At 41.6% G+C, this 23835-nt stretch overlaps 1 protein-coding gene across 1 annotated transcript in view; it reads right to left on the bottom strand.

Moving 5' to 3' along the window:
- The window catches only part of PAPPA2 (pappalysin 2), a 309041-nt gene that overhangs the window by 240794 nt on the left and 44412 nt on the right, over nt 1–23835 (bottom strand). Inside the window, exon 2 of the mRNA XM_052654064.1 lies at nt 21194–22265. Within this exon, the coding sequence (XP_052510024.1) occupies nt 21194–22265 (1072 nt within the window). The remainder of the gene's footprint in view (nt 1–21193; nt 22266–23835) is intronic.

Genomic DNA, 23835 nt, shown 5'->3' with positions numbered 1-23835 from the left:
TTTAAGAGAGCCCCAAATTGCTGGCATACTTTTAATGGCCACACCACACTTTTGATTGATACAAAGCATATGCTTACAATTATGTTCACATCAATTACTATAAACATAAGTATCCATCAGCTTGGTTTACCCAGCTTTTATATCCTAAAGTTTAAGTTCATCCTGTAAATTTTCACAGTGTTGTGTTGAGACCACCATTCAATCCTTTCAATTCTTACCTGCAATAAGTTTGAAACCTTAACTCTGTCATAGTCTTCAGTGCTTTGACCATCCCCCTAAATTTGCAGCATTCATTCAACAGGCAATTATGAGTCCCTACTGTATACTGAACATAGATGGTAGACATAGGCCTTCCTGAACAATAAATCTTTTTGAGAACTTATTAGTGAGGAAATTCTCCTTGTATTTAGCTTTGCCTTTTTACACTCACATATGAAAGAGGCTTAGGAGGGGAGATATACATTCTCTGTGGGTCAATGACGTCTCATGGTTTTTATTTCATGATGACGCCTTACTATATAAGGCACGATCTTGCCCCTGTAAATGCCACACTGAGATGAATATCTCCTTCACATCTCTTTTTCAATCACATGCTCAACATCTCCTTGAGGATGTCCACCATTTCTTCAGATTTACTGCTGAAGCCCATGCCATGTCTCACCAAACACTTTCAGTTATAAAGTATTTTTAACTGAAAAAGCATCTTTAATAAGTATCACCTCACTGGAAAATCACAATATTCCTTTGAGGTAGTCAGAGTAAGTAGGTGCTTCTTGGCTTCTTCTTTGCATCATTTCACTGATTAAGTCATCCTACTAGCCTCCTGAAGCCAACTCATCAAACCTAAAAACTAAAATCCACACCATGGCCTAAAAGGCTGTGTGGCCTGTCCTGGCCAACTAATCTGTGTTTAGCTCATTCCCCTCCAGCTCATGCTGCTCCTCTGGTGGTTTCCATGTGGCTCACTCCTATACGTCCTTCAGATATCTGCTCAAAGGTCATCTTTTCAGTAAGACAGTCCCTGGACACCTTACACAGCAAGGAGGACTCCTTGTCTCCCTCATTCTTCTGAATTTCTTTCCACAGCACTCATCACCATCTGGCATAGCATGTATTCACTTGGTATTTGTTGACTGCTTGTCTTCTCATGCTAGACTATAAGCTCCGCGAGGGAAGGAATTTTTTTCTTTACCACCTGCAGTGTCTAAGAGAGCGCCTGGCCTAGATTACATGCTCAAATAATATTTGTTGAATATCAATGAATATGAATGAACATACGGTTAAATTATCATCACCAGATGGTCAACACCGAAATCAGACTGATTATATTCTTTGCAGACAAGAGGGAGAAGCTCTATACAGTCAGCAAAAACAAGATCGGGAGTTGACTGTAGCTCAGATCATGAACACCTTATTGCCAAATTCAGACTTAAATTGAAGAAAGTAGGGAAAACCACTAGACCATTCAGGTATGACCTAAATCAAATCCCTTATGATTATATACTGGAAGTGAGAAATAGACTTAAGGACTAGATCTGATAGACAGAGTGCCTGATGAACTATGGACTGAGGTTTGTGACACTGTACAGGAGACAGGGATCAAGACCATCCCCAAGAAAAAGAAATGCAAAAGAGCAAAATGGCTGTCTGGGGAGGCCTTACAAATAGCTGTGAAAAGAAGAGAAGTGAAAAGCAAAGGAGAAAATGAAAGATATAAGCATCTGAATGCAGAGTTCCAAAGAATAGCAAGAAGAGATAAGAAAGCCTTTCTTAGTGATCAACACAAAGAAATAGAGGAAAACAACAGAATGGGAAAGACTAGAGATCTCTTCACGAAAATTAGAGATACCAAGGAAACATTTCATGCAAAGATGGGCTCAATAAAGGACAGAAATGATATGAACCTAACAGAGGTAGAAGATGTTCAGAAGAGGTGGCAAGAATACCCAGAAGAACTGTACAAAAAAGATCTTCACAACCAAGATAATCACGATGGTGTGATCACTCACCTAGAGCCAGACATCCTGGAATGTGAAGTCAAGTGGGCCTTAGAAAGTATCACTACGAACAAAGCTAGTGGAGGTGATGGAATTCCAGTTGAGCTATTTCAAATCCTGAAAGATGATACTGTGGAAGTGCTGCACTCAATATGCCAGCAAATTTGGAAAACTCAGCAGTGGCCACAGGACTCGAAAAGATCAGTTTTCATTCCAGTCCCAAAGAAAGGCAATGCCAAAGAATGATCAAACTACCGCACAATTGTATTCATCTCATGCTAGTAAAGTAATGCTCAAAATTCTCCAAGCCAGGCTTCAGCAATACGTGAACCATGAATTTCCAGATGTTCAAGCTGGTTTTAGAAAAGGCAGAGGAACCAGAGATCAAATTGCCAACATTCGCTGGATCATCAAAAAAGCAAGAGAGTTCCAGAAAAACATCTATTTCGCTTTATTGACTATGCCAAAGCCTTTCACTGTGTGGATCACAATAAACTGTGGAAAATTCTGAAAGAGATGGGAATACCAGACAACCTCATCTGCCTCTTGAGAAACCTATATGCAGGTCAGGAAGCAACAGTTAGAACTGGACATGGAGCAACAGACTGGTTCCAAATAGGAAAAGGAGTACGTCAAGGCTGTATATTGTCACCCTGCTTATTTAACTTCTATGCAGAGTATATCATGAGAAACGCTGGGCTGGAAGAAGCACAGCTGAAATCAAGATTGCTGGGAGAAATATCAATAACCTCAGATATGCAGATGACACCACCCTTATGGCAGAAAGTGAAGAGGAACTAAAGAGCCTCTTGATGAAAGTGAAAGAGGAGATTGAAAAAGTTGGCTTAAAGCTCGACATTCAGAAAACGAAGATCATGGCATCTGGTCCCATCACTTCATGGGAAATAGATGGGGAAACATTGGAAACAGTGGCAGACTTTATTTTGGGGGGCTCTAAAATCACTGTAGATGGTGACTGCAGCCATGAAATTAAAAGATGCTTACTCCTTGAAAGAAACGTTATGACCAACCTAGACAGCATATTGAAAAGCAGAGACATTACTTTGCCAACAAAGGTCCATCTAGTCATGGCTATGGTTTTTCCAGTGGTCATGTATGGATGTGAAAGTTGGACTGTGAAGAAAGCTGAGTGCCGAAGAATTGATGCTTTTGAACTGTTGTGCTGGAAAAGACTCTTGAGAGTCCCTTGGACTGCAAGGAGATCCAACCAGTCCATCCTAAAGGAGACCAGTCCTGGGTGTTCATTGGAAGGAGTGATGCTAAAGCTGAAACTCCAATACTTTGGCCACCTCATGCGAAGAGTTGACTCATTGGAAAAGACTCGGAGGCAGGAAAAGAACAGGGGCAGGAGGAGAAGGGGACGACAGAGGATGAGATGGCTGGATGGCATCAGCAATTCAATGGACATGAGTTTGGGTGAACTCCGGGAGTCGGTGATGGACAAGGAGGCCTGGTGTACTGAGATTCATGGAGTCGCAAAGAGTCGGACACGACTGAGTGACTGAACTGAACTGAACTGAACTGAGGCTGGAGCTAGGACTAGAATCCAGTTTTTCCTTATTTTTATTTTCCTAGTTCCTTTCACCATGCCACAATAATGCCCCTAATCATTTTCAGTCTGTTACCTTTTCTGCTTAGACTACTAGAAGAGTTTATAATCTTCCTGCCTCCAGTTTTCCTGGTTCATAATACTGATTCTGCATGCTGTCTCCAGATTAGTTTTCTGGAGAATTATTTCTATTTCTGGTATAAAGAGCTTAGAAACCCTGATCACCCCCTCCAGTCAAAACAACTATACCTTCTTGATAAAATATGAAAATAAATTTAAATATTTATTTTTAATATATAAATATTAAGTAGTTACAAAGATGAAAGGAAGTTATAGGTTACCTCCAGAGCCCACAAACAAAGTAAAAATAGGAATCCAGAGAAGTTAACATTCTCTGAATCAACTGGCTACCTTGAAGGCTCTTCTCATTTCTGGTGCACTTGACTTTCAGTTTGATGGGCATCGTTAGCATCTTAGATAGGAAAAAATTATGGAGCTTAACCAAGATAAGCAGTTTTATGGAAGAGCTCCACATAAAGCCAGGATTCTAGAGGACTACACCACCAATAAAACAAATCATCAAAAGAAAAAAATTAAAGACTCATTTCATCAAGGGGGACATCAAGGAAACTTACGTTTCCCAATCTCAGCCCAATAAGTAAGGTGAATATCACCTCTGGGAAATAGCCACAAGTCATCCTTCACATGTTTGCCCTCCAAATTCATAATGCCCTATGGTCTAAAAAACCTTATGCCAACTATAGACATAAGGTGGTTTCATGCTCCAAGTGCCCCAGTCAACTGGCTTAAGTAAAAGCATATTTTCAATCTAGGCCTGCAAGACACTTGATAGTAAAACTGCAAAGAACATGGGCTTACAATCCAACTACATAAGGCACACATGAGGGGGCAAGGCACCATGAGCAATAACCAGAAGAAATAACAACAGAATCAGACGAGATGATATAAAAGAAGTATGCTTATATTTTTATAAATCAATTTCTATTGGAGTATAGCTGATATACAAAGTTGTGTTAGTTTCTGCTATACAGCCAAGTGAATCAGTCATACATACATACATACATACATACACACATATATATATATACACACACACTCTTTTTTAGATACTTTTCACTGTAATACTGTAACAGGTCATTACAGTGTTGTTCGCTGTGCTATGCAGTGGTTATTATTTGTTATCTAACTTGTCATGTTCTTTTTACTCCAGTTTTTTATAATTAATTTATTTTTTGAAGGATAATTGCTTTACAGAATTTTGTTGTTTTCTGTCAAATTTCAACATGAATCAGCCATAGATATACATATATTCCCTCCCTTTTGAACCTCCCTCAATTAAACTTTTATTTTGAGGTAACTGCTGATTCACATATAAGAACTATTACAGAGTAACAGTGAATATCCTTTATGTGGCTTCTCTCAATGACAACATCTTGTAAAAATATAATACAGTATCACAACTAGGATACTGACAATTGATACAATACACCAATTTTGTTCAGATTTCCCATTTTACTCATAGTAATTTGTATGGTTTTAGTTCTATGAAATTTTATCACATGTGTAAATTCATGTACCTATCACCTTAAATTGTTTTTAAAACTAAAAAAGCATAGCCAAAATGTTAATAAGTAGCATAAATTGATTGTTTAAATGATTAGACAGTTTTAATAAAGAGCTAAATAGAACTTATGGAGACAAAAAGTATACTAATAATTATTAAAAATTTATTGGTTGGTTCTAAAAGCAAGTTAGCCACACCTGAAAAAGAGTCAACTGGGAAATAAATCCAAAAATTGTTACTCAAAGTACAACACAGAGAGGCAAAGATTAAAAAGTTGAAGCACTATCAAGAGACATGAAAACCAGAATGGGAAGAGTAATATACATTTCATAGGAAATTCAGCAGGAGATAATAGAAAAATTAGAAAAAACATATATTGAAGAGAAACGACAAAGTAAATATCACTACAAATGAAGGACAATTAGATAGCTAACCTTTCTGCAGTATTAATGGAAACCAGGAGACTGTAGTGTAATGTCTTGATAAGAGAAACAAATAGCCAATCTAAAATAGTCTGCCTAGAAAAGCTATTTTTTAAGAAGTTTGGTTACTAGGGAGGGAAGGCTGCTGGTAAGTCACTTCAGTCGTGTCCGACCCTGTGCGACCCCATAGATGGCAGCCCACCAAGCTCCCCCGTCCCTGGGATTCTCCAGGCAAGAACACTGGAGTGGGTTGCCATGTCCTTCTCTAATGCATGAAAGTGAAAAGTGAAAGTGAAGTCGCTCAGTTGTGTCTGACTCTTCATGACCCCACAGACTGCAGCGCACCAGGCTCCTCCGTCCATGGGATTTTTCAGGCAAGAGTACTGGAGTGGGGTGCCATTGCCTTCTCCAAGGGAGGGAAGGCAAGTAGGCATAAATTGAGAGATTGGGATTGACATATATACACTATTATATAAAAATATATATAACTAATAAGGTAACTAATATATGTATATAACTAATGATAGAGGGAAACTCTATTAAATACTCTGTAAGGACCTATACGGGAAAACAATCTAAAAGGAGCAGATATATGTAAATGTAAAACTGATTCACTTTGCTGTACACTTGAAACTAACACAACATTGTAAATCAACTATATTCTAATAAAAATTAAACACACTTCCCCAAAGAAAGTTTGGTGGCGCTGGTGGTTTTGCTGCTAAGTCATGTCCAACTCTTGTGACCCCATGGACTATAGCCCACCAGACTCCTTTGTCCATGGGATTTCCCAGGCAAGAATACTAGAGTGGGTCACTATTTCTTTCTCCAGAAATCTTCCTGATCCAGGGATTGAACCCAGGTCTCCTTATTGCAAGTGGTCTCCTGTATTGCAGGCAGATTCTTCACCAACTGAGACACCAGGGAAGCCCCCCAAAAAATGTTTGACAAAATATGAAAACATTTTTTTAGAAATTAAAATTAAGAAAGTGAAGTCGCTCAGTCATGTCTGACTCTTTGCGACCCCGTGGACTGTAGCCCACCATGCTCCTCTGTCCATGGGATTTTCCAGGCAAGAGTACTGGAGTGGGGTGCCATTTCCTTCTCCAGAGGACCTTCCAGACCCAGGGAAAGCATATGACAAACATTTAAAAGAAAATTCTTTAAAAAAAAAAAAAAAGGTCTTTCAGAGATAAGCAAAATGATTCCAGAAGAAAGCTGCAAAATTTAAGAGGGATGGTAGATATTAAAACAGATATATATTTTTAAATTGTCTGTTTATTGATCGACCAGATAATCAGTAGACATCTCTATATACAGCTCAAGGCTACCCATTGCTTACTGTTCAAACACCTTTAGCCCAACATCTAAGGCCTTTCTAATATCATTTTCCAATATTCTCTCTTCCTTATTTTTCTCTAGGAAATTTCCTTTCCTTTCAGATTATTGTACTCATAGTTGCCTGAATATGTTTGCATATGACTTGTTTGTATTGGGGTCATATTTTTGTCATTGCTTAATATGCTCTTTTTCTGGCTCTTTACTATTCATGTTTTAAGAATCCATATTTTTACATAACATTCTTCTTAAGTATTAAGCACACATTTACTTCCATTTTCTCTCCCTCATCCCTTGAGATACACATCCTCTGGAGCAATCATTCTATAATTAAAGCAAGCTAATATTTATTATGCAATCACTATGAGCTAAGTACTTTGCTAGGCATGTAAGAATTATTATACCTGACACACAGTGTAGAATGGTAGTAACACAGGCTTTGGAGTCAGAGTTCAATCACTGTACTGTTACTGTGTGATAACTGTTAACTGTCCCAATCTCAGTTCTCTCTTACATAAAATGGAGATAATCAAAATACCTGCTGCTTAGAGCTATAGTGAGCATTACATAAAATAAATTATACCAAATGTTTTGTTTTATTGGTAAAATAGGTAGATGATAGATACATGGTAGATAAATATAAAGCTTTCATACTACCATATATACATATATATGTGTGTGTGTGTGTTTCTTACTATGAATAGGTAACTTACCTGTATTATGACATATTTGAGTTTGAATTGCAAATCACAAAATCCTAAGAATAAAATTGGCATTAAAATTATGTGGGAATTACATTACTAGAAATGCCAGTTCAGTTCAGTTCAGTTTAGTCACTCAGTCGTGTCCGACTTTTTGTGACCCCATGAATCACAGCACACCAGGCCTCCCTGTATATCACCAACTCCTGGAGTTCACTCAAACTCATGTCCATTGAGTCGGGGATGCTATCCAGCCATCTCATCCTTGGTCGTCCCCTTCTCCTCCTGCCCCCAATCCCTCCCAGCATCACAATCTTTTCCAATGAGTCAGCTCTTCGCATGAGGTGGTCGAAGTATTGGAGTTTCAGCTTCAGCATCAGTCCTTCCAGTGAACACCCAGGACTGATCTCCTTTAGAATGGACTAGTTGGATCTCCTTGCAGTCCAAGGGACTCTCAAGAGTCTTCTTTTCAATACGCTGTCTAGGTTGGTCATAACTTTTCTTTCAAGGAGTAAGCATCTTTTAATTTCATGGCTGCAGTCACCATCTACAGTGATTTTGGAGCCCCAAAAATAAAGTCTGTCACAGTTTCCACTGTTTCCCCTTCTATTTCCCATGAAGTGATGGGACCAGATGCCATGATCTTCGTTTTCTGAATGTGGAGCTTTAAGCCAACTTTTTCGCTCTCCTCTTTCACTTTCATCAAGAAGCTCTTTAGTTCCTCTTCACTTTCTGCCATAAGGGTGGTGTCATGGGCATATCTGAGGTTATTGATATTTCTCCCGGCAATCTTGATTCCAGCTTGTGCTTCTTCCACTCCAGCATTTCTCGTGATGTACTCTGCTAGAAGTTAAATAAGCAGGGTGACAATATATAGCCTTGATGTACTCTTTTTCCTATTTGGAACCAGTTTGTTGTTCCATGTCCAGTTCTAACTGTTGCTTCCTGACCTGCATACAGGTTTCTCAAGAGGTAGGTCAGGTGGTCTGGTTTTCCCATCTCTTTCAGAATTTTCCACAGTTTATTGTGATCCACACAGTCAAAGGCTTTGGCATAGTCAATAAAGCAGAAATAGATGTCTTTCTGGAACTCTCTTGCTTTTTCCATAATCCAGCGGATGTTGGCAATTTGATCTCTGGTTCCTCTGCCTTTTCTAAAACCAGCTTGAACATCTGGAAGTTCACGGTTCACGTATTGCTGAAGCCTGGCTTGGAGAATTTTGAGCATTACTTTACTAATGTGTGAGATGAGTGCAATTGTGTGGTAGTTTGATCATTCTTTGGCATTGCTTTTCTCTGGGCTTGGAATGAAAACTGATCTTTTCCAGTCCTGTGGCCACTGCTGAGTTTTCCAAGTGTGCTGGCATATTGAGTGCAGCACTTTCACAGCATCATCTTTCAGGATTTGAAATAGCTCAACTGGAATTCCATCACCTCCACTAGCTTTGTTCGTCGTGATACTTTCTAAGGCCCACTTGACTTCACATTCCAGGATGTCTGGCTTTAGGTGAATAATCACACCATCATGATTATCTGGGTCATGATGCTCTTTAAAAAATTATGCATGTCAGGAGTCTCCAAGAAGTAAAGATGAAAAACCAGCTTGCTCTACCAAGAGTGTTGTCACCAGCTGAGTGATGTTGCCTTGGAACCCTGAGGAGCCCTCCCTGTCATCCTGTTTTTTGGCCACAGTTGCTTAAATTCAAAGCTGGCCAGAAACCTATGATCTCTAGCCTGATGTGTAGAGATGAGTTAGGCCAAGTCACTGTTGATTATCTGCAGAATTTGAGCAACAATTTGCAAGAAGCTGAGGCAGTTAGCAATTGGATATGAATCTTAAGACTCAATGAGATAAAGCAGGAGCCACAGAAAGCTGAGTCGTTTTAAACCAAAGCCACAAGAGAATAGGAACTATGAGTAATCCAGCAAACTAGGAACAAGGTCTGAATGGTGCAGATGCACTAAGATGTGGAGACCTTGAATAGAAATGAGTGCAAAGTCTGCCTTAGTCCCTAGCAGCCTTGTAGCTATAGTCCATTTGTAATTGTACAATAAATCCTTTTTTCTTTTTTTTAGTTAACTTGAGTGAATTTCTGTTTTTTACAACCACAAAAGCTAAATGTTTGGTAGGAACTTGGCTAATCTCTGACATAACCTCAAAGAGACCATTACTCATTGAAGGGCCCTGCACCCCTTTGCAGAGTCTGCTCTTTCTCTCAATCCCTGTCTCTCCAGCTAACGAGGATGCATCTTACTTCCTGGCTACTGTAATTGACTATTTCTCTGATTATCAACTGTACTCCATGTTTCATAGTTTCAGAGCCATCTGGGAGTTCAGTCACTCAAATAATGAGACAATGAGTAAAATGGCTTACCCAGGGCTCTTTCCTGGTGTCTCAGTTGTAAAGAATCCACCTGCCAATGCAGGAGACATGGGTTCAATGTGTGGTCCGGGAAGACTACATATGCTGCAGGGCAGCTAAGCCTGTGCCCCACAACTACTGAGCCTGTGCTCTAGAGCCTGGGAGCCTTAACTACTGAAGCCCACACACTCTAGGGCCCGTGAGCTACAACTACTGAGCCCATGAGCTACAACTACTAATCCACATGCCTAAAGCCTGTGCTCTGCAACAAGAGGAGCCACTGCAATGAGAAGTCTGTGCATTGCAACCAGGGAAAAGCTCATGAACAGCAGCAAAGACATCACGCAACCAGAAATAACATAAATAAGCAAAACTGTTTTTAAAATGGCTTACAGCCTTTCCCTCAGCTAATACATTCACCTCTCATAGGTATCTTTACTTATTTTACTTACATCTGAATATGGCAATCCTACCACAGTAAGGGAGCCAGTAGGAAGGATGGCTAGAATATAGATTCTGAATACCTGTCTTCCTTCAATACAGAGTGGCATACTCTACCCTTCCCAAACCCTTGCCCAACACTGTCATTTCCCCCATATCATTGATTTTGCATTCATAGATATGTCAATTCATTTAAAAAACATCAATTGAGTACTTCCTTTCCTGGTGGTGCAGAGGTTAAAGCGTCTGCCTGCAATGTGGGAGACCTGGGTTCAATCCCTGGGTCAGGAAGATCCCCTGGAGAAGGAAATGGCAACTCACTCCAGTATTCTTGCCTGGAGAATCCCATGGATGGAGGAGCTTGGTGGGCTATAGTCCACGGGTCACAAAGAGTCGGACACGACTGAGCGACTTCACTTATGTTACAAGAACTATGAATAGCCTAAAGTTTTGTACAAGAGACAAGTAACAAAGGACAATGATAATGCATGAATGTGTGCACACTAAGTCCCTTCAGTTCAGTCAGTTCAGTCGCTCAGTCATGTCTGACTCTTTGCGACCCCATGAATCGCAGCACACCAGGCCTCCCTGTCCATCACCAACTCCCGGAGTTCACTCAGACTCACATCCATCGAGTTGGTGATGCCATCCAGCCATCTCATTCTCTGTTGTCCCCTTCACCTCCTGTCCCCAATCCCTCCCAGCATCAGAGTCTTTTCCAATAAGTCCCTTCACTAGTGTCCAATCTTTGCCATCCTATGGACCATATTTTGCTGGGCTCCTCTGTCCATGGGATTCTCCATGCAGAATATGGGAGTGGGTTGCCATTTCCTTCTCCAGGGGATCTTCCTGACCAAGGGACTGAGCCTGAGTCTCATAAGTCTCCTGTATTGGCAGGTTGATTTTTACCACTAGTGCCACTTGGGAAGCTTACGTAATTATAACATTGTGTGGTAAGTAGGTACTCAAGGAGTTGGCAAACTTTCTCTGTAAAAGGCCAGATAGTAAATATTTCAGGTTTTGTGAGCCACACAGTTTCTGTTGTAACTATACAACTCTGCCACATGAAAGCAGTGACAGACAATATGTGAACAAATGCATGTGACTTCATTCTGATAAAAATTAATTTACAAAAACAGGTGCTTAGATAAATTTAGTCCACAGGACATAATTTGCCAACCACTATATGAAGGAGAAGGCAATGGCAACCCACTCCAGTACTCTTGCCTGGAAAATCCCATGGATGGAGGAGCCTGGTAGGCTGCAGTCCACGGGGTCGCACAGAGTCAGACATGACTGAAGCGACTTAGCAGTAGCAGCAGCATATGAGGGTAAGAATATTCGTTTATTCAACAGTTATTTGTTGAACACTCATAGCATTTATTTTTCTAAGTGCTAGGGTAAAATACTAACTCAAACATACAAAATCTCCCTCTCTAATGGAACTTGCATTCTAATGGAGAAGGATATGGACATTAAGCAAAAATTAAAAATATGTAGCCTGTTAGTGTCAGATTCTAAAAAGAAAAATAAAACAGAGAAGAAATCATAAAGAGTTAGAGGAACTGGGATTTTAAGTGAGGTCACCAGGAAAGGCTGCACTAGAAGGTGACTTTGAAAAAAAGCCTGGAAGGAAGTGGGAACACTAGCCATGTAGGAATCTGGAGGATGAACATTCCAGCAGAACGAAAAGTCACTGAAAAGTTTATGCAGCAGGAGTATGTTAAGCCAAGGGACAATGAGAAGGCCACTGTGGCTGGAATGGAGCAAACAAGGGAGGCCTGGTGGGAGATGAGGCCACAGAGTAAGTGGTACCAGACCAGTGAGGGCCCTGTCGGTCATTGCACTGCTGCTGGCCTTGACTCTGAGTGAGCTGGGAAGCTGCTGCAGAATCTGGGCAGAAGAATGACTTGATCTGAAGTGTAGTCTACTAGGGTTACCCTGGCTGCTATGTTAAAAACAAACCCAGGCGGGGCAGGGGTGGTTGTGCAAGAGCAAAAGTGGGGAGACCTCTTAGGAGGCTATTGTAATAACACAGGTAAGAGACAATGGGATTAGAGCAGAGTGATGGCAATAGGGGATGAAAAGTGGTACAAATGAAATGTTGTGTGTGTGTGTGTGTGTGTGTGTGTGTGTGTGTGTGTGTGTTAGTCGCTCAGTTGTGTCCACCTCTTTGAGACCTTATGGACTGTAACCCACCATGCTCCTCTGTCCATGGGGTTTCCCAGGCAAGAATATTGGAGCAGGTTGCCATTTCCTTTTCCAGGGGATCTTCCTGACCCAGCTATCCAACCCACATCTCCTGTGTCTCCTGCATTGCAGGCAAATTCTTTACCCACTGAGTCATCGCGGAAGCCCGTCTGAATGAGGGATCAAATGAAATAAAATGGCAACCCACTCCAGTATTCTTGCCTGGAGAATCCCATGGACAGAGGAACCTGGAGGGCCATAGTCCATGGGCTCACAAGAGTCAGACAAGACTTAGCAACTAAACCAATCTCTATACTATTCCTAGGAAAGAGGGAATGACATGGGAACTGGACTTGAAAGTAGGAATTAGCCAAGCATCAAGAGAAGAAAATCAGGTCTACTGCTGCAGATAGAGCTCCTGATGAGAAGTGAGAGATGCATGAGGGTTCAGAAAATAAGTGAGTCAGCATCTTCCTCCTGAGGGTGAAGCAAATCTTCCAAAAAACCCATGAGGGCCAAACTACATATTCCATCCACTCCCCAACCTACTTCTCTGTGACTTCTATTCAGTCACAAAAGTAAAATGCAAACAGAGTTCCTAGAGGGGGGGAAAAAAAAGGAAAACATGTGTAAGTGTGCAGCTGTCTTTCAGATTCCTAGGCTTAAATTCTAAGAAAAGATCCTTAAGTGAAATCCTCTGAGACAGACTGGCATCCGGCCAGGGTACTAGGGCCGGCACCCCAGCTCCTAGGAAAATACCCAAGTATCTTGAACAACTGAATGTGTTTGGAGACCAGGGTCTCTCCTAAAATTTTTCTAAGAGGAAATATTTTTAACCCAGACATACCACAAGGCTCTCTCACAAGTCAGCCTATTTGGCTAGAAAATAGCCCCGAAAAGGAGAAAAACAACCTCTCCCCACTCACCTGGGGAGAGGGATTCACTGAGCCATTTAGATGAACAGAGAAATTGTGGATATGATTTATTCCATAAAATAGTACCTGTTGAAACTATGGAGAATTTGGCCTGTAGGAAAGCAAATGAGAGACATTTCTACTTGTTAGTACACTTTCTGAGCTTACCTGCAAGTTATTCTCCTGTTCCTTCCCTTCTATTCCCTTTGCCAGGTAAAGTGCGTATGAGAAGGTGAGACTTGTTTCTTTAGAGTTTGTGTGGCCTGTGTATATTACAGTGGAGGGGTTCAGAGGTTTTCTTGCTGTTTGGTTTTAAAGTTTCTCCTTCATTTATTTTCTCTTTGCCCTCTTCTACCCCCTTACACTTATTTTCCCCATCCATGTTTTTTTTGGCTGCAGGGAACTTTGAATCTCAACTTCAAAAGAAACCTATAATGAAGCCTGGCTGATGTTTAACAGATCTGCCGCTGCAGGGGCCCAGTCCAACCGTTCCTTTGGCTCAACAGCCACAGAGGGTGAGTGAGCAAAGCACAGCTAAACCAGGGCACCCAGCTCTGTGCAGCACCGATTTCTCCACCTGTTCCCTTGGATGTCATGTGCATCTGCCCTCCTGTCCTGAGATATATATCCAAGAGCGTGCAACTGCAGGCACCACTCTCTGGCATGCTCCTTTAGGGCACCTCCCAGTCCACCCTCTTGAGGACCTGTTTAGAGGGAAGTGGACCATGCTCTGGGGCTTCCCAGGTGGTACCAGTGGTAAAGAACCTGTTTGTAAATGCAGGAGACACAAGAGACGTGGGCTTGATCCCTGGGTCAGGAAGGTACCCTGGAGGAGGGCATGGCAACCCACTCCAGTATTCTTGCCTGGAGAATCCCCATGGACAGAGGAGATGGGTGGGCTACAGGTTATGGGGTTGCAAAAGAATAAGACATGATTAAAGCAACTTAGCACAAACGCAAGCCTGGACCATGCTCTAGCATTGCTATATACAATAGTCTTTCTGCCCTCAAATTCCTCACCATCAAAACTCGGGCAATGAGGCAGAGAAGAGACAATGAAGCACCAAGACACAGAGACCTCAGCCCACCACAGGCATCAGAAAACAAATGCATGCCGTCATCATCCCATTGTCTGCTTCAGAGCATGGTGACACTAGGTGGCTGATGACTCGCTTAAACTATGCTCAGTCATTTATTTTTATTTGGTGATTGTCCTCCTCCACATGATAATAGAGTGATGAAATCTGACCGAAACCAAAGCAAAGAGGCAAACACAAGGTTCTAGATTTGGTTAGATACTAAACTCATGTGAAAAGGGGAGGTAGAGCAAGGGATGGAAAGTAGATTCAGCAGCAAAGCACCCTTCATCTCTGGGACATAATTTTAGAGAGAAAAACAACAAAAATAAGTCATGACCAAAAAAGAAGCTTCAGACTGCAAAGGTCAGGGAAGCTGGGTTTCCCTTAGGGCATAGACATTCCCTTGACTTGGCTTTCTAAGATACATCATAGGGCATAGCCAACGACATTTGGGATTTTACTAAAGGGGACTTTCAAGCCCTTGTTCCCACAGCAATTGTAGATCCTCTCTTAGGGTAGCTGCCATGCAGAAATAGACATCTGGCCTATGTTGCCTTCACTTTCCACAAGCCAAGTTTCTCTACCTTGGTAATTCTGTTCAACTGGCTGGGTAATGTTATCTATAGTTCATATCTCCTTCTGACCATTCCTGAGTCTGATAAATACTCTCCCTTTGATAGGTGCATCTGGGTTACAGATGTTTGGTGCCAAATTCCTCAGACTCTCTCCTCCTCTCAGAGCCTTTGGGAGAGGAACTCCTTTGGGCTACATTTCTGGTTTCTTGCTGTGGGTGGGGAAGAGGGAACATTAAGTAGGATTGGAAAAATGAAGAGGACTGTTCATAGAGCCATCACTGTACTTGCATGTTAGTAATCTGTCTATAGGTGTGTCCCCCACTTTCCGACCAATGCCTACTAAACGGGGAGTTCCTGAATAGAGGGACTCTGTGCCTGGCACACTCTGCTCCTCAAAAAATATCTGATAAAACATTTGTTGAAGTTGGGTTCTTCAGAGTCACAGAACAAAGGAACTGTGAACTTGAGCACTGTGATTTAATTGTAACAATATGGATGCTATGCCATGCCTGTCGTGTGGTACCTGAATGCTTAGTCGTGTGTCCATGCTCTGTGACCCTTTAGACTATAGCCCACCAGGTTCCTCTGTCCATGGGGTTTTTCCAGGCAAGAATACTGGACCAGGTTGCCATTTCCTTCTCCAGAGAATCTTCCTGACCCAGGGATCAAACCCATGTCTCCTGTGTCTCCTGCACTGAAGGTGAATTTTTACTTGCTGAGCCACCAGGGAAGCCCAACAGAGATGCTAGATGCTGGTAATTTAGTTCAGAGACAACCGCTAACTCCACTGAGTCATAGGCCGTCATAGAAATCCAGAGATCTACATCTCTGTGAAACCAAAGTCCTTTCAAGCAATCTAAGCCGTGGCGCAGAAAAGCAGTCCACACTCTATGTTCTGCTTTTAGTGGCTCAGATTGGATTTAAACCCGGGTATTTAGATAAAATTATTAAACCCCTCCACTAAACTATGAACACTTACTCTATGTATTCTTTATATTTGTCCCTTTGCTTGTCTTACTGTGTCTGGCACATCAGAAAACTTGATAAATAATTGTTTTTCAAAATATGGTTCCTGCCAGTAAGAGTTATGAAAAACATTCACTGTTTTCAGTAATAAAAATTCAGCACAAGAAATACAAAGCAGAGAAAATGGAGTATGAATAAAAGGTCTGTACATGAAATAAGTATAAGGGAACTGAGAAAAAGAAAACCTATCCTCTCCACTTGTCTTCAGGTTTCTCCCCCTAAAAGAAGAAATTTACAAATAAGTATCCTTTTTTAAAATCATATTAATAGGGCTATAAAAATGTGTTTCTTATTGTGAATAAGCACTATACACTTGAGAAAATCCACCAGCATGAAAGACAGATCAGAATTAAGAGGGGGAAAAAAAGGAAAAAGAAAAGTTTACTACAAATGAATTAGATATACTGCACTGGGAAAAAAATTCAGAATTCATCTTACTTTTAGCCTCAGAAAATGACTGCATCCTTAAAAACAGACTAATATAGAAAAATCAGAGTAAAGTCTTAAATATATGATTGCTAAGATTAAAAAATAAATTCAGCAGAAGATTTAGAAGATAAACTCAAGGAAATCTCCAAAAGACAGAACTAAATAACAATGAGATAGAACATATGAGAGGCAAAGGACAGAATAAATTCAGAAGATCAAGCCTCAGAAATTTCAGAGGGGAAAAAGAGATCAGAGAATTAAGAAATATCAGTCTAATAATTTCAGAAAATTTGCCAGAGATAAGGATGGCATCACCGACTCAATGGATGTGAGATTGAGCAAGCCCTGGGAGATGTGAAGGACAGGGAAGCCTGGCATGCTGTAGTCCATGGGGTCTCAAAGGGCTGGACATGACTGAGCAACTGAACAAATGAGCAACAATGACAACAACAGGAGGCATGAGTCCAAACTGCAAGAATCACTGAATATCAACAAAAGAAGACTAAAAGGCCAGCCCTTAAAAAAAGTATCATGAAATCCCTAAAGTAACACGGCTAAACATTCAAAATGACTTTTAATAGGAAAAAAAATCACCTCTCAAACACATAATTATCAGAATAGAAGCTAGAGACAATATAATGAATTCCTTCAAAAATTTAAGAGAAAATATTTCCCAACTCAAATTTTACACCAGGACAAACTATCCGTTTTGGGTAAAGGCAAAATAAAAGCATTTTGAGAAATGCTTTTCTGGAAGTTACCTAAAACATCCTTTCTTAGAAAGTTACTTAAGGAGGTTTTCCAGGAAAAAATTAAGCTGTAAATTAAGAGATATTCATGCAATTCAGGACACAGTGACTTCAATCCACCCCCCCCAAAAAAAATCAGAGAAATTTCAGGATAACAACTCTGCAGCAGAACTAAATATAACTGGTTAAGTTGGAAGAGGAGGGAAAAGTGGAATGAGCTGGAAGGGAGAGCTCCAGAGGAATGTTAAAAAAATAAAAAGACACTTTCTATAGATCTATTTACCTATTCTATAGATATGATAGAGCATTTGAAAATGAAGATATCAGAAAGGAAGGAAGATAGAAGGGAAGGAGGAAATAGAGACTCAAGGGATAGGGTACATGTGTATGGGGAAGTAGAAGAGCTATGCCAGAAAGAGAGCATAGTAATAGAACAAAACCTTGCTCTGCAACCAAAAGAAAAATGTTTTATAGTCACAATATTATAAATATATATAACTGAGTCAACTAAAAACAGTAAAATTAAAACATTAATTTTAAAATATATTAAAAAATGCAGATGTGATGTGGGAGAAAAGTAAAACTCTCATCGTTATAATAAAAGCAAGTCATAATATTTAAAATTAATGTTTAAACATAATGTTTAAAATTGATGAAAATAAGTTGATCCAGTGGTTTGGACTCTGCACTTTCACTGCCAAAGGCGTCGGTTTGATCCCCAGTCGGGGAACAAATGCAAGCCATATGCATGTTCCCTGCCCAGATTTTTTTTTTTAATAAAATAGATGAACCAAGTAATATAAATATAATGTTTGGATATATGTATATGGAGGTTATTACTAAAAAGGCAAGTAAAATAATTAAAGATGGGAGTAAGGCTAGAGAGTAGAGAAGGTTAGGCAGAGGATTGCCATTCCTTATTTTTTGGTACAACTGTCTTTGGTACTTTTGATATTTTAACCAGGGGCATTTATTTGGGCTTCCCTGTGGCTCAGTGATAAAGAATCTGACTGCCAATGCAGGAGTTTGATCCCTGGGTCAGGAACATCCCCTGGAGAAGGAAATGGCAACCCATTCCAGCATTCTTGCCTAGGAAACCCCATGGACAGCAGAACCAGGTGGGCTACAGTCCATGGGGTCACAAAAGAGTCAGCTACAACTTAACAACTAAACAACAACAACAACCAAAAAAGTATGAATAGTTCCTTTTATTCTGCAAAGCAAGTTTTGCATGTAAGGATAAGAAAGTTTGAAACACTTCTGGGTCCACAGATAGAAAAGGATAAGTTACCATGGCAACTCTGAAGCAGTAAGGTGAATAAGTTATAAACCCTGGGTACGAGCAGTGGCAGTAAGGATTCAGAGATAAGGGGCCACTCTAAGGAGAAAGATGCAGAGGTACCATGCAAGACATCTCTCTCAGTCAAGGCAGTGTGTTGTTGTAATGAGCTAGTAGACAAATGAGAACAAGCCAGATTTGCCTGGAGAGCTCTCTGGAGATCCTGAGTTGGCAAACACTGTTGTTAGTGAGGTTTAGCTTCTGCTTAAGGTTATCAAAATCTAAAAACCAAACCCAAACAGAGTCTTTCTTATGCAAATATTTCTGGTAATATGATCAGTTCCCTGGGTATTATTATGTAAACAAAGGCTTCCCATCTGTCAGTTCTAATAATGATAATAACTAATGTTAGTTTAGTACTATTTTTGTACTTTGAAAACTTTAGAGTTACCAAGGACTTTCCTGTACCTTGCTTCCCTGGTGGCTCAGATGTTAAAGAATTTGCCTGCGATGCAGGAGATCCGAGTTCAATCTTTGGGTCAGGGAGATCCCCTGGAAAAGGGAATGGCTACCCACTCCAATATTCTTGCCTGGAGAATTCCATGAATGGGCTACAGTCCATGAGGTTGCAAAGAGTCAGACACGACTGAGTGACTAACACACTTCTTGTACCTTATTTCATTTGCTTCACAAAATAACCCAAAGATATAGGTAATGCCAGTATTATTGCAACCACCCTCATTTGACAGACAAGACATCTGAGTTTCTAAAAGTGACTTGCGCAATTTACATAGCTGGTTAAGTAGCAAGGGCTCTGGAATTCAGCTCTGTTCCCTCTCTGCAAATCTTACCATTTTTGACATCACATGTCTGAGATATAGGAGACTCTATTAATTGGTTCTAACCACCTACACATAGGGGCATCAAAAGGACTGCCCACACACAAGACCATGAATTACCACACAAATCATGTCCAAAAAATTCAAAGGCACCCATTCAGGTATTGGGTGGAAACTGAGATCCAATCCTCCCACCTCCCACCAACACAACACCCTAGCTCTGGCGTGAGGCATTTTATATTTCATACAAAGGTACAAGTTATAAGTAGGGAACCCTTGTCCATATGCACAAATTAACAAGTTTACTACCACGTCTAGCCTTTCTTAACTCCCTCTAACAGTCCTCAACCCCGGCACCAACCATCAAGCAGAAATCCTCCTATTGGCTTCTGTCTCACAACAGATGACACATCAGATTCATTTATTCATTAAAATAAACATAAAATAGATGACTATGTTTCAGCTGCTGCTCTAGGCACTGGAATGTAACAAGAACTGATATTCTAGGCCAGGGAAAGACAAATAAACAAGTGCTCAAGAAAAAAAACAGAAGTGATAAGTGTTATGGAGATAATTTGAATTAGTTTACATAATAGAGATTGACTAGTCAACTTAGATTAGGCAATCAGGAAAGCTCTCACCAAGAGGTGACATTTAAATAGATGTTGGAATAACAAGAGAAAATTCACCAAGGGAAGATTAAGGAAAAGAAGATTCCAAGATGAAACAGCTAGTGCAAAGCTCTGGGGCAGGGACAAGCTTAGTGTGTTCAGTGGAACAGACTAGAGTCTGTGAGGCTGTTTAGTGCGGGTGTGGAGAACCAGGATGGGGTGGGAGAGACGCTGGAGAGGTAGACAGGGGTCAGGTTGTAATCCAGGAGACAGGAGTGGGGCTCAGATTTTATTCTAAGTATGGTAGGAAAACATGTAAGGAGGGAAGTGACTGGACCTGATGTACCTTTCCAGTGGGATTGTTCCAAATACTGTGTGGAGAATGAAATTTAATGGAGCAAAAAAGGAAGACTGCACTTGTGCTTAGATGTGAAACATCTTAAGTTCATAAGGCTGCAGAACTGCTCAATCTACGTCAGAGACCATGCACACATGGGGCCTCCTCATGAATTTGTGCTACTTTGCTGGAAACCTAAGACTGTGGAAAGAACGGAAGTGAAACTGTTAGTCGCTCAGTCGTGTCCGACTCTTTGCAATATATGGACTGTAGCCTGTCCATGGAATTCTCCAGGCAAGAGTACTGGAGTGGGTTGCCATTTCCTCCTCCAGTGGGTCTTCCCAACCCAGGGATTGAACCTGGGTCTCCTGACTCCTGTATGAGTGGTGTCTATCAATGTGTACCTCGTTTGTTCTCTGCAAAGATGCCCTGGCTTCCTTGGACAGATAAAGTCGTTCAGCTTTCCTGTATCTCAAGCACCTGGCGTGTGCACAGTTCACACCACATCCACAGTTGTGTGCTTCAAAGACACTGAGTTTGGTAAAGGTCGTTTTCATCTTAGTCATCCATGTGTCCCTAATTATCCAGCACAACATCTAGGACTTGATGAAAGCTCACCGATACCTGGTGGAGTAATCGTTTTATTTGGAGGTTGAGCGAACACTCTTTTGTCTCCAGAAGCCAAAACGATAAAATGATGTCAGGAATGCACCCTCCAAGCAGGATACCCCCTAGCCCCGGTCCCTTACCTCCTGGGTGAGTCAGGGTCGAAGCAGGTCTTGCGCACCTCGGTCACGTCTGGGTCACAGCAGTCGCCCTCGTCAAAGTCGTTCAGCATGTTGTTGCACCCCACGTGGCAGAGCCCGTCCTTGCGGTTCCAGGAGTAGCACCGTCCCTGCAGGCGGCAGTCACCCCCGTCGTAGCCCGTGAGTGGATGCTCGCACTCGGGGTCGCAGTGGTCGTTGCCGATTTTGCTGGGCTCACAGTTCACCAGCACAATGCGGTGGCGCAGGGTGGAGCTGTGGACGCGGTGGATGCTCAGCTGCCAGCTGATGTTGTAGCGGCTGAAGGCTTCATTGAGCACCTCGTGCTGCCGACGGATCTGCTCCTCACTCACCGTGGGGTTCAGACCCTTGTCGTCATAGATGTTCACCACCCGGTAGCGGATCACCTTCTCTCCCCGGAGGGGCCAGTGCCCATTGTACTGAGAGATCAATTCCACATTGTCACACGCTGTCTGCCCACAGAGCGGGGGCTGCAGAGGGGACAGAATCTCAGGCTTTGACTCAAAGCCCTGGAGAACCTCACGCCGTGGGTACTTCCCGTCTCTAAAGGGGACCCACTGTTCTTCCAGGGGCTCAAAACTGGCGGTCAGTAGCAGGGTGGTCAAATCCTTCACCTCCAGTGGCTGCTGAGGTCTGTGCTGAAGGTGGCTTTGTGGGCGGGCTGTCGACCAGAAGACCAGGGTGCCCAGGTGTCCACGGAAAGAGTGCCCGTCCTCCGAGCTGTCCCCCCCAAGGAGGAGAGAGCGACAAGATGCCATGAAGGGGCTGTTCAAGGGACCAGACTGATCTTGACTACTAGCCACCTGAGTGCCATCCACATACAAGGCCATGCGCTGTCCATCGTAAGTGGCTGCCAGATGTGTCCACTTGCCCGGTTGGTAGCGACTGTGGCCCATCACAGTGGTGGCTTTCTTCACTCGGTCGGTGCGAAGAGAGAAGAAGAAGCGAGCATCTCGCCTTCCCACATCCTTCCCTGAGCGGATCCCCAGGGCCCAGCCCTTGTCACTGATAGTGTGGGAGCAGTTATCAAACACACCTGGGAAAGAAGGAAGAGTCGAGGGAGAAATACCAGATACAAAAGGGATGGAGAAAGGGAGAAGAAAACCCGTATAAATAGCAAGAATGTATGTTTTTAATGGGAAAAAAAAATTGATACAGAGTCAGTCCCCACCTAAGATGTTTGTCCAGTACCCCATATTAGATGTTCTGGCAACATCTTTCCCCAAAGGAATTTAATTTGAGATTCCATCCAATTTAATGCATTCCAGTATTTTTAAATAACCAAAATGGAAGCTGGAAGGGGATTTGTCACAGTGCAAGTGACAAATATCCTCACTACTTTGTCACAAACATTTCTCATGCTGACTCCATATCCATGCCTTCTTCTCTTTCCACTTCCTTAGAATTCAGAAGGGCCTTTATAGTTTTTACAAAAGATAGTAATCTACCACCCTCGAAAGATCTTTTTTTTTTTTCTATTGAATATTGAAATGACAATTCCTGTGGGAAAATAAGGAAAAGACTGTAACATCCTAGACATGTTATTTCCTCTGATGCCTAAGGGCAATGACACCCATCTGAAGTGAACAGGTGTTTCCCAAAGTAAGCAAAGGAGCATTGACCCATGGTCCTAGACTATAAAAACCTAGTCAAACTATAAGAATGATTGTTCTTATGACCCATAATGCCTACCACAGTACAGAAGTGGAACCTTTCCAGATAAATGAAGCTCCTTACCACATGCTGCCGTAGCATCTTATTCATTGCAGGCCCAGGGCTATTAAGTCCCATAAACAAAGCAGAGAATTCCTGTAGATAACTATATCACTAAGAATTTGGCAGCAGGAAGGAGCAGTCATATGTAACAGATGAAAGAGGAAGCCTCAGACAATATGGAGGCCTCGAATGTTCCTGGCAAAGCCATCTGCAGTTATGAGCCCACCACCTCCTCCCAGTGCCTCTTCCAGTACATAGGAAGAGTCTATGTAATTTACACAGTCTTGTAATTTACATAGAGGTAGTACATTCACACAGGAAATGCTTAGTAAATACTGCTTTAAGAATGAATGGATGATAGAAAAGTTGACTGGCCTTTAGATAGACACAGGAGGCTAACATCAAGAGTCATTCTTCCCCAGCCCCCAACCCACCCCCTAGGCAAGAATTTTACTTATTCCTCTGAACTCCTATGTAATGCACTCAAATGGTACTATCCAATGGAGAGTCTGAATTTTAAAGCCATGAGTCTCCCCATTCTAATTGCAGGCAAGTATCAAAAGTAGCTATGCTTTCATGAAAGGATAGATTATCTTCTCTTCTATCTCTAGTGTAAATCAATAAATTGTGATTTAAAAAAAATAAAATGTTCTTTTTAACAAAGGCAACTCCTCCCTAATCTAGTAATTCTACCAATTATACTTACGAGTAATGACTAGGTGTAATGAAATAGTGATATTCTGGTTTTGTATTGAGAGAGTCAATTCCTAGGCAGGTTGATAAGAAGTCTAGAGGTTCCCGAGGAGAGAGGGGTCTTGAGGAAGAGGAAAGGACAAATATTTTTTTTTCCTCTAAGTTTCTTAGTCTTAGTCACATAATTTTTTTTTTTA

This window comes from Budorcas taxicolor, chromosome 16 (assembly GCF_023091745.1).
Source record: "Budorcas taxicolor isolate Tak-1 chromosome 16, Takin1.1, whole genome shotgun sequence".
Lineage (NCBI taxonomy): Eukaryota > Metazoa > Chordata > Mammalia > Artiodactyla > Bovidae > Budorcas > Budorcas taxicolor.
Note: the sequence above shows the minus strand (reverse complement) of the source record. Positions and strands in the feature narration are given on the sequence as shown.